General features: G+C 52.2%; 2 protein-coding genes across 2 annotated transcripts in view; both read left to right on the top strand.

The window, feature by feature from the left end:
- Positions 1-2,694, top strand: part of NCK2 (NCK adaptor protein 2) — a 74,424-nt gene extending 71,730 nt beyond the window's left edge. Inside the window, exon 4 of the mRNA XM_006759519.2 lies at positions 1,469-2,694. Coding sequence (XP_006759582.1) covers positions 1,469-1,663 — 195 coding nt within the window. The 3' untranslated portion in view covers positions 1,664-2,694. The remainder of the gene's footprint in view (positions 1-1,468) is intronic.
- A 1,357-nt stretch (positions 2,695-4,051) lies between these two features.
- LOC102751404 (chromosome unknown open reading frame, human C2orf40) overlaps positions 4,052-14,274 on the top strand; it is a 114,503-nt gene continuing 104,280 nt past the window's right edge. Inside the window, exons 1-2 of the mRNA XM_015561181.1 lie at positions 4,052-4,084; positions 4,760-4,888. Of these exons, the coding sequence (XP_015416667.1) occupies positions 4,052-4,084; positions 4,760-4,888 (162 nt within the window). The remainder of the gene's footprint in view (positions 4,085-4,759; positions 4,889-14,274) is intronic.

The following is a 14,274-nucleotide window of genomic DNA, read 5'->3' on the forward strand; positions in this document are numbered from 1 at the left end:
TGGGTTTTCTTCTGAGGCCATTGAGGGAGGCCAGCATCCCTCGCCTCCACCTTCGACGTGCTGGCCATGATGCCTCCGAAGAGGCTGGCCCTTCCCTCCCTCTCTTCACCGGTGCCCAGTTCCACACGCCCCCAGCACCCCACCCTCACACCGCGCGGCTCCCCGTTTCCTCAGGAGCCTTTCCTGACCCCACACTCGTGTTTAAATTAGCCTAGCCTGCCTCGGTGTTCTCTCCTTCCTCTTCATAGAGCCCACCACAGTTTGCAACTAGACATATAACGGCCTTCTTACTTCTATTTATCTGTCTCCCTACTGGATAGTCAGCACACATACTGTGCATGGCACACACGCATACACAGCGCCAGTACACGCACATACACACAGTACACACACGTGTACACAGTACCAGGGCCCGGCCTGTCGGCTATGTAGTTAGTACCCAATAAATAATTGTTCTTTATTGAACTAATCAATAATTTTTCCCCTAAAGAACATTCTTAATATCTTGAGCATATTTTTCAATAAATGAGATAAAAGACTAATTTTAATACAAATAATGATGTCTTTCTAAATATATTCAATTATAAGTGTGGCGCTGACAGGTCACAAATTTAAACATCTCTCAATAAAATCTGTGCTTGAACCACTATACAGCCCCTCTGGGATTTATGACCAGAATTTTCCGCTGCTCTTAAAGTTTTTCTTTTTAAATAGCTTAGATTAGAGCTTTTTGTTGTTGTTTTTGTTAATCCTCACCCGAGGATGTTTTTTCCCCGTTGATTTTTAGAGATAGTGAAAGGTAGGGGGAGAGACAGAGAGAGAAACATTGATTGGTTACCGCCCGCACACGTCCCAACCAGGGCCAGGGACTGAACTGCAACCCAGGGACATGCCCTTGACTGGGAATTGAACCCAAGACCCTTTGGTGTGAGGGCCGATGTTCTAACCACGGACCTCAACCAGCGGGGGCAGATTAGAACATGTTTGATGGTTGGATATCTAATAGTGGTAGAAGGCAGGAGAAGAAAATCTTCTAGCTGCTGCCTGTGTACAAGCCCCTTTTAAAATTCCCAGTTTATAAAAAGGAGCTTGGGAGATGAAAGGTCAGGTGGGCCCCCTCCGCAGCTGGCACCGTACACTTCGTAACAAAGCCCCAGTTTTGAAATAACTGAAATACATTCAGCAGCGAAACTGTGGGAAGCAAAATTTCACTTTTCTCCTCTTCAGACCCCAGCACCTTGGACGGCCGCTGGGTCCTCCCAGACAGCAGGTGCCGTTCCTTTCACTCCTGTAGTCAGAGACCAGAGCAGAGAGCTGGCTGCTGCACTGTGTGCGGGTGGGGTTTGGACAAGTGCGATTTGGGCGGTAATTCCCAGGTAGTTGGGCACAACCAGCAGCTGAGGCTCTGGGAGAGAAGCCCTCCCCTCCCAGGCCCGGCCAGCCTAATGCGTCTCTCTCTCCTCCCCAGCCCAGTGACTTCTCCGTGTCTCTCAAAGCGTCAGGGAAGAACAAACATTTCAAGGTGCAGCTCGTGGACAGCGTCTACTGCATCGGGCAGCGGCGGTTCCACACCATGGACGAGCTGGTGGAGCACTACAAAAAGGCCCCCATCTTCACCAGCGAGCACGGCGAGAAGCTCTACCTCGTGCGGGCACTCCAGTGACGCCTGCCCGGGCCCTGCCGCCTCCAGCCCCGGTGCCACCCTCACTTCCCCGAACCACGAGGTGGCCCCGAGAAGACGTGGCCTCCTCTGCCCGGCTGATCTGTCCGGGCCGTACCTGCCTCCTGTTGGCCACCCCAGGCCCTCGCTCCATGTCCCAGGCCACCGCTCCTGACCAGTGTAGAGAAGGGAGGGGCGGGTTTGTTCTCTTTATTTCTGCTCCCTTGGAAACAGCCTCAGTCTGTTCAACCTGTTCATGCCGTCAGCACCACGATGAGAAGACACGGTGCAGCGGGAACGCACGGAAGCTGCCCGGGATGGAGCGACCCACAGCACACCCCGGGGCCTCGGCGAACGCTGGGCTCTGATCCGGCAGTGCAGGCGGAGGTCCCGGTCCCCAGCAGCCCCTGCTCAGCCCTTAGCCCTCACCTGGTGTCCAGCTCTCCAGGAGTGGACCGTCTGCTGGGAGCAATCCCGGAGCCACCAGGGAGGCCGCAGCGAGGAAGCTGCCCAGTGCCTTTGGGGCTGTGCTTGCAATAAAGCGTTCCCGGAAGGTCCGTCTGCAGGAGGGACGGCCGCTCGGAAAGAGACGTTTGGTGATCTATCCCCCGGTGTGCCATCCACATAGTGCTTTCTCCTCTTGCCTTTGGCTTAAGTTCACAGTTTTTAATTCTCAAAGCGATAGGTATCTGTAGCCATTTATTGACACTAAAACAGATGATTAAGGAAAACAGCTGATCTTTTGGGAAGGGAAGCTACCAACACTTTACACACACACAATATATACATATATATTTTATATATATATTATTTGCTTTACAGGGTTTTTCAGGGTGTACAAAGGAATATGTAATTGGTAGGAAAAGACACACAGAATGTTTGTTTTCTTTTTTTATTTACATTTGAACTTCTTTATAGTTTAAATATACTATCTTGAGATGGCACATTCCTACAGTCAAAGAAGGGGTCTTGAGACCTCCTCAACTTGCATACTGAGTTTTTTGGATATTGTAATAAAAAAGTATTACAACAAGGCTGTGTGTGTGTCTTGGGGACCGACTCTGTGACGGAGGCTCTGCAGAACCTGCTGAGCCCTGAAGGGAGGCGTCTGAGAGGAGTCGCACGTGGCCGTCACAGCGGGTTTCCTTCTCTCTGCCTCATCTCTCTGTAGTGAAACAATACGTTACCTCCTGAAACTCCCAGAGAAACCACAGTCATCAGCTAGGCCCCCACCTCAGCTTCCCCCTGCACTCACCTCACTTCGCTCACTCGGGAGGTGGGTGCTGCCATCACCCCCGTTATACAGATGGGGAAGGAAGGCACCACATCACTGCACCAGGGGCGTGGCTGGTACATGGTGGGCAGGGCTGCAAACCCAGGGTGTCCGCGCCCTTCCCACCAGCCTCGGGCATCCAGGAGAAACGAGGCATCCCATGAGCATCTGCACAGGGTCTGTCATCCCTGTCCCTTGAGAGTCAGTGGTGCCTTTTCGTTGCCTTTGACATAAATTAGAAATTCGATAATAAATTGGAAGTTTGGTGTCTGGTGCCCTTGGTTGGGGCCACACAGTATAGAAGAGGAATGAGGCAGGTGAGGACTCAGACAACACGCTGATTCACTGCTGTCTCCAGCAAGGAGCTACTCCTCTGACTCCTCCCGGTCTCACTGTTGGCATCACATTTTGTCCTCACGCTAGAATCCCTCCAGGCCAGCGGTTCTCAGCCGCTGTGCTGAGGGCACCGGGGTGTCGTGGGAATTTTTAAGACACGCAGTGCCTGCCTCTTTAGCCAGAGGACTGACTTCTTTCCCCTAGATTGTCAGGTTAAAAAATGACAACAGTAGTGTGAATGCCCTGGCTGGAACCATAAATGTATAGGTCATGTCATAGAACTGCATCTTATTGGTCACATTGCATTCATAAGGTCACACCTATTGGGTTAATTCTTGGCACCAGAAATCCTTATGTACAAGTTAGGCACCTGATTTTTTTTTAAAAGTTACTTTGAAACAAAAAAGGTGGGTAATTACTATTATTATTTTTCATAAATCAATCAAAATTACACCTATTTTTTGGTCAGATTAGCAAAATATGTGATCTATTTTTTGGTGTGCTGCTGAGTTTTAGTGACTAGTTTACGTGGCCTGAGGGGAATGTTATGTTGCAAAGCGCTGCTCTAGAGAGCAAGTGCCAGGATACGGACAGGCTGAGTAGACACAGCACTTCGGGGAGAAACGAGCGGGACACGGGACAGACACGTGTTTTGGCTTCAGGAACTTGGAGGCTTACGGTTGTGATTGACAGTTATTTTCAGTCTTGTCCCAAGCTGCTGTGCGAGTCCTCCGGCCGCCGGGTGGGTCAGAGTTGTCTCTATGAAGGACGCAGTGCCCGGGATGGTCTGGCAGCAGGTGGGCCAGGAGCGGGCAGTGAGGCCAGGTGAAGCATCGGCGGCATGGGGGCAGGAGGTGACGGGCAAGGGCCCGCGTGGCTTGGAGTGTGGACTGCCTGTGCCCAGGCGGCACCACTGCCGCCCCCTCCTGCACGCCGGAGAGTCCCTGGGCGGGGCTGGCGTTGTGGCCCCTGGCCTCTGCAGACGGCGGGGGATGTTCAAGGTCATTCATTTCTTCATCGTGTGGCGGCTCATTTCCGTGCACTAACTGCCCTCATTTTTCACGGACAGCCCCCTAGTCGGTGCTGAACCCCCAGCCCTCCCACATTGCTCATGCAGTGCCATTCTCCCATGTGTCTAGTGCGCTGAGCTGTCCATCTCTTCCGAGGTGCATCACAAACTGAAATCTTAAATTAGAATTTTTGCATCCACTGAAACTCGCATTTCTGAAAAGGCATTCTTGGTAAAAGGACAAATTTGTCTGGTTTCTATGTGCTTGCGGGTTTATAATTTACTTCTGTACCAGTAACTCCTTAAGACCAACTTTCAGAACTGAGAGGATAGGAAAGTTTGAAAGAATTTATTACTTGCCAATAAATACAGGTTGGGTTTTGGCGTTCTCTCACGAGAAGCCAGCAATGTTGGGCTTTATTTGTCGTTGCTGTGTGATCAGTGTCAGTGCTACACTAAGTCACTCCTTGCCCGGTGGCAGCTGCTATCCCATGAGCAGCGTCCCTCGTCCCGACATGGCCGCTCTGTCCACAGCCCGCGGGAGCGCCGGCTGCCCTTGGCCGTGCGGCTTCAGGCAGAGGTGTTGGCTTCCCCGGTGGCTCGCTCACAGGTAGGTGGGCTGCTCCCATCTGTGTCCTCCCAGGCTGTGAGGATCCGCTGGGGGAGCACTCGGTGCACTTCCTTATGTGCTACCCCACCGGCGTCCACGCAGCCAGGCTTCCCGTGTGGCCCGGAGCCTCCTGGGCCTGTTTCCTCCTTGGCAGGAACTCATCAGTGCCTCCTCCTCCCGCTCCCTTGGGGCAGCCAGACCAGGTCCCTTCAGACACTCTGCTCCTGGCCTTGCGGACTCAGAGCCAAACCACCCCCGTGCAGCCATCAGGCTCTCCCGCATTTAAAGAGGTGCTGCTCCGAGACTCGGGCAACCTGCGTGAGCCCTCAGTCACCCAGCCTCACAATGCACACCCCTCCCGTTCTCCCCTGGGGAGTGAAGATGCACATCACACCCTAAAGTGAGTCCTGGAGAAGCACCTTCAAGGTGGGGCCGGACACCTCCCTGCTCCTGGGGTGGGAGGCGCTTGCATCTCAGCCTGAGCTGGCAGCACTGGCGTTAAGTATTGTGTGAACGTTGAATAAGGCCACTAACGTCCAGAAAACCTTTCCCCATCTTACGTCTGGCAATGCGAGGTCGGGGCAGCAGCACAGTCTGGTTTGGGTGGGACCCTCCTCCATGGTCCAACCTGGTGGGGAGAGCCAGCCGGCCCCCTGGCCTTCCTCAGGGCATTGGTCCCATTTGTGGGGCTCCTGGAGTGACCTCCCAAAGCCTCCCTACCCATCCCATCACACTGGGACTAGACTGCCACATGTGAACTTGGGGGGTGCAAGCACTCAGTGCCTAAGACCCTCTGCTCAACAGGCGGTATCGCTGTGAGGGAGCCGCTATTCTAAAGGAGGGGCTCATGCAGACCCAGGGGCGTTGTAGTTCCAGCCACGAGTAAATGCCCTCCACGCAGCTCGCCTTCCGGCAGGCAGAGGTGCAGGGCCGACACCTGCCTGCTAACTGCTCCCTGAAGAGTCTCTTGTGGGCACTGGGGGTGCCGCTCTGGGCTACTTAACTTTTGGGGGACACCCTGACCCCTCTCTGCCCCCCTTCCCCCCCGCCTTGTGCATGCTCTCATGTGACTGACATTTTCTACAGCAGGTCCTTTCTTTGGGTCATGCAAAGAGAGATAATCTGGTACTGGATGCCTGAAATGATCTATTTTTTAAAACAGTCATTTGCCTTAACCTCCATTTGGATGTTGCCTGTCGCAGCCACCAGCTGCCTGGGAGGACTCGGCGTGTCCGTCTTTCGGGGTCCTGTTGCTGGGCGGGCAGGAAGTTGTCACTGGAGGCGGATGAGCCCAGCTGGTATGAAAGGGAACTTTGACAGCTGCTACAAGGCGTGGCCTCCCACCCAGGGTGGGCATTGCGCCAGCTCTTCAGCGTGGGGACCAAGTTACGCAGCAAAGTTGGGAACCAGAGGCCCAGAGCTTGTACTCGAGCTCCCACTGATGGGTGAGGGCGAGAACAGAGAGGCCGAGGCCCTACCTTCATGGCCATCGAAGCCGTCGACCTGCAGGTCTGCCCCTGGCCAGCCTGGGACCTCCACCGCGTTCTGAAGTGAAAGGGCCTCAGAACAGTGAGAGCTGCACTTCTTGCACAGGGTGATGTGACATTTAAATCAGGTGAACTGCTGTGCACACTGATCCTGAGAGCCTTTTACAGCTTTTAAACGATCTTAATGAAAAGGGGAAATACATTAATACGCTAAATGCTTATCTAAATAAGCCTAGTAATCCGAGTCTGCAGACCACATCCTCTCTTAGGACCACGAGACCCAGACACCATATGCAAACGATTTCAGCCTGGAGCTCCATGGAGTCCCGGTGGCATTCAGACGCAGAATTGCTTTCTGTAAGGAGAAAGGTTTCTGCTGTGGACTTTGCTTGGTTTCCTGGTGGTTTTAGAAGATAGTTTTATCTTTGGTTAATATTTTCATCAAAAATGCCTATTAGGAACATGATCGCCAAATTCAAAAATGGAGTCAGTTACCACAGAACAGAATCCTGACCAAGATCATCAAAAGTTCTTAACTTTCTCAGTTAAGCCTCCCTGACTGTGCTGATCCCACAGCACCTATCACAGCTTCCAACATCCTGGGTAATTTACTAACTATGCTCATTATCAACTACCTGTACCCCCACCCCCGACACACACACACACACACACACACACACACACACAGCCAGGCTTCTAAGTTCTACAAAGGTTGGGGGACTGGTTTTGTTACTGCTATAACCCAAACAGAACCCAAGCAGTGTGTGCAGCATAGCAGGCACTCGGTAGGTATTTAATAGCACCGAGTGAATCCACCTGAGAGAAACGAGTGCCTGCGCTGAGCCCTTTCATGTCTGAAAGCGCCCTTGTGTTGCCCTTGGAGAATGTTTGCTTGGCTGGATGAGGTTCAGGCATCACTTTTTTTTCTTTCATAATCCTGGATCCAGTTCTATCTTTGTGGCCTTTAGTCAGCCCAGTGCTGCTCCCATCCACACCCCATCCTCATCCTCCTCACCCCACACGAGTAGGTCCCTTCCCAGCACCCCCGCACCTCCCCCAGCCCTGCACCACCTTCATCCTGCGTGAGGTCTTCTCCATCCCCAATACATAGTTCCCTCTCTTAGCCACCAGGAATTTAGTCTATTTGCTTACTGCATTCTGCTCTACTAAAGAGTCATTTTTGTTGTTGTTAATCCTCACCCAAGGATATTTTTTCCAGTGCTTTCTTAGAGCGGAAGGGAGTGAGGGCAGGAAAGAGAGAGAGAGGCATCGATGCGAGAGAGATACATTGATTGGTTGCCTCCCACAGTTGCCCCAACAGGGGTCAGGGAGTGAGCCCAGAGCCCACGTGTGTGACCTTGACCAGGAGTTGAACCCGTGACCCTTTGGTGCACTGGCCAATGCTCTAGTCACTGAGCATGCCGGCGAGGGCCTAAATAGTAACTGTTTAAAAATGAGATTAGTGTAATTTTAATGCCAAACAAGATTTAGACAGAATGAGAAGAAAAATAAAAAGCTAATCTCACTTAACATACTAGAGGCCTGGTGCACAGCTTCGGGCTTCGGTGGGGTCCTTCGGCCTGGCCTGTGGGGGTCGAGCCGAAACTGGCTTTCTGATTTCCCTTGAGGGGTCTAGGATTGTGAGAGGGTGATTCTCAGTGATGCACCCCGCAATCGGACTTTCTCCTCTCTGGTTCCAGGTGCGTCACCCGAGAACCATAGCTGCCAAGTGACTGCAGCTTGGCAGCTCCTGTGTTGAACATCTGCCCCCGTGATGGTCAATGCATGTCATAGCTACTGGTCGGTCAAGAGCAAAACATATACAGCAATAGAACTAAAGGGTGACTTTGCACTGCCCTCACAATATTTCTTCCCTCCACCATCTCTTCCCTCCACTTCCATCTCATCACTTACTTGCGAGGAAGGCTCCTCAGCTCCCTCCTGTCCACCAGAGATGACGAAAGCTGAGCACTGGGTCCCTAACACGCTCTGACTTCCTTTGGAGCACCAGTTCCTCCACATCTTATCAGAACTCTTGTCGCCATTCCACAGACAGGCCTAATGGGCACAGGCTTCCTGTATCAGCTCACTCCTTCAGCAGTTCTGTTCCTCTGCCCTCCCAGCCCTGTGCCCAGCCGCATGCTCAGCTCCCTTGTCACATGGCCCCTCCCCGGGACCTGCAGCACTGCTCTGGTACCAGGACCTGCCTGGTTATTGCTGGCCGACTTCTCTGGTGTCTACCTGTGCCTGCTCTCCCATCAGACTCAACCACTCTGGGTTGTATCATATGAAATTGCCTTTTTTCCAGGTCAAATATGGAACATTAGCAATTTCATAAGTTACAACCTAGAAACTTGTCTCAGAGTCTGTAAAACTGTGCTCCCTGTATCCAGTAGCTGCTTAGTGAATATTTGTTGATTTGAATAAAAAAGAGAGCCTATGAAATCGCAATGTAAAACACTGAGAAGGGACCACTGACGTGATCAAAGGTTGGCTATAAAGGGTACCTGCTTGGTCCCAGCGGCACTTTGATGTTCCCGGTTCGCACGCACAAGCACCGCGTTGGAGGGGACAGGCCTGGCTCTCCTAGCCCAGGACCTGGCAGAGACCGCAGGTCCTCTGAAAGGAGCCAGGGTCCTATTCAGTAGAGCTGTGGTTTCTTCTGTCTAATAATTGACCACAGAACTTCTGCAAAATCCCTCAAAGTGGACACCACATGTGATCTGTGACCTTTTAAAAGAAATTGTGGCAAAACACACACAATAAAAGTTATCATGATCCTTCTTAATTGTACAGTTAAGTGGCCTTAAGCACATTCACATGGTTGTGCTACCATCACCAACATCCATCTCCAGAATCATCTTACAAAACTGAAACTCTGTCCCCTAAACAACTCCCTTTCTCCCCTCCCCCATCCCTGGGCACCGCCATCCCACTTTGTCTCCATGAATTTGGCTACTCTAGGTACACTGGTTGGCTCACCAATGTGCTCATTCCATTTCTAAACCCAGCATTTAGCACTTCTTTTTAATTAGTTTGATTAATATCTAGTTTCACTTTAAGTGGATTAAGTAACCACCATTAAGAATTTTAATTTACATTTTATGTCGATTAATTCAATTTCCTTATTTAAGTATTTAAGTTATCTAATTAACAAACAAACCTTTCCAAGTACTTAAGTAATCCTTGGAAATCTAATCAATTAAAGTTATAACTATGTTGAGTCCTGAGCCCCCTCAAAGGTTCTGGTGTTGTTATGCATTTAGTAAGATTACAACCTAAATTCAAAAGTCTCAACCCAGTTATGCATTTTAAATTTACACACCAACTTCGCATAAATATTATAAGTTCACTTATAAGCCCACTATGCACAGGGATTCTTATCTAAAAAATATTGGTGCTATAGCTTAATTCTCTTAAACATCCTATATTTAATTCCAAATCTTCCCAGGATTAAGGAATACTTATCTACAAAAGAAATCATCGCCATCCCAATAGTGTTGCATGGCTTTCCCAGGGCGCTTCGGGGTTTGCCTTCTCAGCCGGGATGTCGATGAGCAGAGTCCCAGCTCCGACTTCAGGTTCTTGCAGAGGCAGGCGGGTCTGAGCGCTGCCTGTGGTCACGCTGCCCCCTTCCGGTGGGTGCTCCCTAGCCCACACCCCTTCTCCAAGGACCCATTGCAGTCTCACCCTCCGGACGTCGGCACCCGCTTCCACGTGGTTGGATGCACCTACTCTGTACAGGGGCGATCTATGCAGGATTCTTTCTACGTTTGTCCTCCTGCCATGACCGCGACTCTTAAATCGACATCTGGCACCCCGCTGAATCCCTCCGGTGTGGTCCCGTGCTGGGGTCATTCCAACAGCAGGGGTGAGGCCATCAGCTGAGAGGGGCAGCCTGGGAGGGCCGAGGGGGTGGGGTTGGAGGAAGAAGTGCCCTGCAGTGGCCTTCCAAGCACCAGGGGACCCCCACCTCCACCCCCCAGATGGTGAGCACTATTGACTGGGCCTCCGGCAAGCAAGCCCTGAGCCCGCTCTCCACCGTTCTATGTAACAAGAGGCAGTTTTGTTTGTTCTGGGCTGACAGCTGTTCTAGCACCTGTTTATTCCAGCTTACATGTTGTCCTAAGAATATAATTGCACTCAAGTCGCTTCTCAAGTATCATTTGGTATCCACTCGGTTCATCGCAGGCTTACGCAAGAATTCCAGTCAGCCAACCCGTTCTCAAAGGAAAAGTATGGGCCGAACTCAAAAGATTAAGATTGGCGAATTAATGCCCATTAGACGTTGGCAGCTAAAATAGCATGTCCAAAGGCTTATGCATCTTTTTTTTTTAGAACTCTCAACTTTAACTTATTTTTTAAAACTTTTTAAACATTTGTTTGATTACTTAAATTACCAATTGCCAGACCAAATGACATGAGATAAAATGCCCCCTACTGTAGTTATAAGATACGCCACCGTATCCACATAGAATAAAGGAGAACGTAGTGAGGAACGGAAGAAAGCGAGAAATCTGGCATCGGTGACGTGGGAGGTCCAGGTGGCACTGAAAGGTTAAGTGAACGCCGTGGAGGAACAGTGGCTGTGGCTGGAGTGGACGGAGGAATTGCGCATCTGAGGGGCACAGTCAGTGTTCACGGAGAAGAGAAACCTCACTGAGGACTGAAAAGTGGAAAGTCAAGAAACTGGATTCGTCCGGATGGCCCTGGACAATTCCTCCCCATAAAGAAAATGTGCCTCGGGGGCTTGTACTCGTATCGGTGGTCAAACCCACTGCTCTTTCCCCGGGAAGGTGCGGAAGCTCATTCCTGGGACATCTGAGCCGGAAGGGGCCTCAGGCGTCAGCTGAGCGCATCACTGACATTACCCGCAGCGGAACTGAGGCTCAGCGCGTCTGTGGGAGCAACACAGGAAGAGCTCCTTTGAACTGATCATGGGGGCGGGCCATCTCTCAAACGGGGTGTGCCACGGCAAGGGGTGCTTGAGTTCTGAAACTAATCCTCCTGACTCAGGAAAAGGCAGGTGGCAGCCTCGCCTGCCCACTTCCATGCTGGCTCCTCCGGGGCCGGGTGGACGTGCTTTCTGTGAACGTGGATGTCTCGGGGTTCCCTGTGCACCTCCAAAGGCCTCACAGGAGGTAGCAGTCCGCTGGTGGCCACCTGAGCTGGAGCACCAAGATCATGGGTCCGAGCGAAGGCCACGGGTCTGAGCGAAGGCCATTGCTGCTGGGAGTGACAGGTGACGTATCACCTGCCAGGGGAGAGCACGGTGTGTTCTGAGGTGGCAGGAGAGGAGGGTGCGTGCTGGTCTAAGAGCAAGAGACACACACGCCATCACTGCTAGGCAGGAGGAGACAGTAGGCTTCCCGGTAAGTATTCTCGTCTTTCACAATGAAGCATAACAGTGTTCTTTCTCACCTTTCGGCTCTGACCACTGAAGGTCAATTTGAAGGTGAACCTGAAAACAAGCACTTTCTTTGAAGAACACTACGTATCTGTGACCCTTCCTGAATGTTATCTTGAATATTCTTGGTCCTCACCTGCGTGGGTGGCCAGGTGTACGGCAGTGAGGTGAGGCTGCTGCTCCCGCCCCGGTCACCACCAGGAGTGTCCATGCGTTAAACGTGGGCCAGGCCTTCTCAGTCTCTTGGGCGAAATCTCCCCTTATCAGCAGCCTCTGGTGGGACCGCTCCCCTCCCCGTGGGCAGCACAGGGGCGGGAGTCTCCCTGCTGTCGCTATCAATTTGCGACACAGGCGGCCCCAGGCTTCCTCAGGACCAAGAGACCGCAGCCCACACACCACCCACTCCCAGCTTCAGGCCGGCAGCTCTCTCCGCAGAGCCTGGCTCTGAGGCCAGGGGACCGAGCGCCAGCCCAGAGAGGGCACCCCCAGAAGGCAGGGCGTGGTGGCAGCTGCTCCCCCTCATCGCCGAGCCTCCCTTCCTGACTCCCAGAGCCGAGGAGATTCTGGAACATGTCTCTCCACTCCGCTCCTTCCTCGGGGGATAAGTGTCCTGACGGCTCTCCCTGCCCCAGCCCCAGCCCACACTGTCCCACACAGCCCTGCATCCAGAAGACCGGTTCCAAACATACTAGTAGCTGGTCCCTTCTGTTCTTTTGGAACCTTGCCAATCAGCTATCCACAGATCCCCTTGAAACTGGGCGGCTTTTGTGACCGTCCTGACCAATAAGACAAGGCAAAAGAGACACTACGTGGTTTGGGAGGTGAGGTCATGACAGGCCATGCAGCTCCCACCTGCTCTCTGTCTTCAGGTGCTCACCCGGCACAACCACGGTGCTGTGAGGAGGCCAGGCCCTGGGAGGCCCGTGGGAAAGGAGTCGAGGATCCTGGGCCTCAGCTCTGGCTAGACTCCCGGCCGACAACCAGCCCCTGTGAGGGAGTCCTGGTTCTTGGAAGCAGACCCGCCTGCCTGTAGTCAGCCACTTGCTGATCCCACGTGGAGCAGGGATGAGCCTTCCCTGATGAGCTCTGGTCAAACATGAATCTGTCAAACTGCAGATTCGTGAGCAAAATACACAATTGTGATGGTTTTAGGCCACTGTTTGGGGTGGTTTGACATGCGGTGATGGAGACAGCCCTGGGGGCCCAGCACTGTCAGCTTCATCTCCCTGTGGCAGGTCCCTCCTCTCAGCTGCTCCTCCTCAGTGGCCAGTCCTCCACTTACAGTCTAGACCAGCCGTGGGCAAACTACGGCCCGCAGGCAGGATCCGGCCCATTTGAAATGAATAAAACAAAACAAAAAAAAAGACCGTCCCCTTTTATGTAATGATGTCTAGAGACACTTGGCCTTGCTGTGCCCTCTCGTGCCTCCTTACCTTTGGCCCTGCTCTTCCCTCTGCCTTTCCACCCCCAGTTGCCACCCCCACCACCTGACTCTGGGTTGTCTAGAAGGCTCAGATCTGGAGTCCCCCTCCTCCATTTGCTCTGGCCCCTCTACCCCACAGGACCCAGGGGACCTGTGCTCCTCTCCTGCGTGGCCTTCCCACAGCCCTGCCCTCATGCCTGCTCTCCCGTCAGACCTGAGCTTCTCCTGCAGTGTCTTACTTGTCTCTGTGACCTTGAAGGTTAATGCAGGGTCTGCTATAGAATGCGTGTGTCCCCCACATTCGTATGCTGAAGCCTAGTCCCCAACATGATGGCCTTAGAAGTTGGGGCCTGTGGGTAGTGACAAGGTCAGGAGAGCAGAGCCCTCGTGAATGGGGTTAGTGCCTCATGAGAGAGACCTCTCCACCTCCCTTTTCCCGCCCACCATGAGGACCAAGCGAGAGGACAGCCACCGTGAGCCCTTGCCAAACGCGGAGCCTGCCAGCACCTGGGTCCTGGGGCTTCCCAGCCCTCAGAGCTGTGAGAAACAATAAAAAGCTGAGGGTAGGTTAGGGAAGAACCTTGTCTCTCGTGGGGCCAGTAGCTCAGTGTCCCTTGGAGAAAAGTTTAAACCCACTTTTCAGCATTTCTCACATTTCTTGACTGTGAGTGTGCTGTTGCTAGGCCAGGGGTGGGCAACCCCTGGCACGCGTGCCAAACATGGCACACCAGTAACTTTTGCTGGCACACGAAACCCTCTCTTATAATCTTCTATTTACAATTGTGAATCTTTGTTCTCAGTAATGAATTGTGTTAAGTCTCGTAATAGAAGTAGCCTGACGGATGAAAGTAGTAGCTCGTGCATATCTCTGAAGGTCACGAAATATAACCCCGATGTAAAATCTCTGTCATCAGTGATGCAGCAGCAAAAGTCCCACTGATAATATCAAATGGAGCCATAAAGTTTTCTGTCGGACTATCAGTGTACATGTATACATTAAAAATAAAAGTATTTTTCATCATCATATACTGTTTTTGTCGCTCGAATGAATTTCATTATTTCTTCACGG

This window comes from Myotis davidii, unplaced genomic scaffold (genome assembly GCF_000327345.1).
Source record: "Myotis davidii unplaced genomic scaffold, ASM32734v1 scaffold614, whole genome shotgun sequence".
NCBI lineage: Eukaryota > Metazoa > Chordata > Mammalia > Chiroptera > Vespertilionidae > Myotis > Myotis davidii.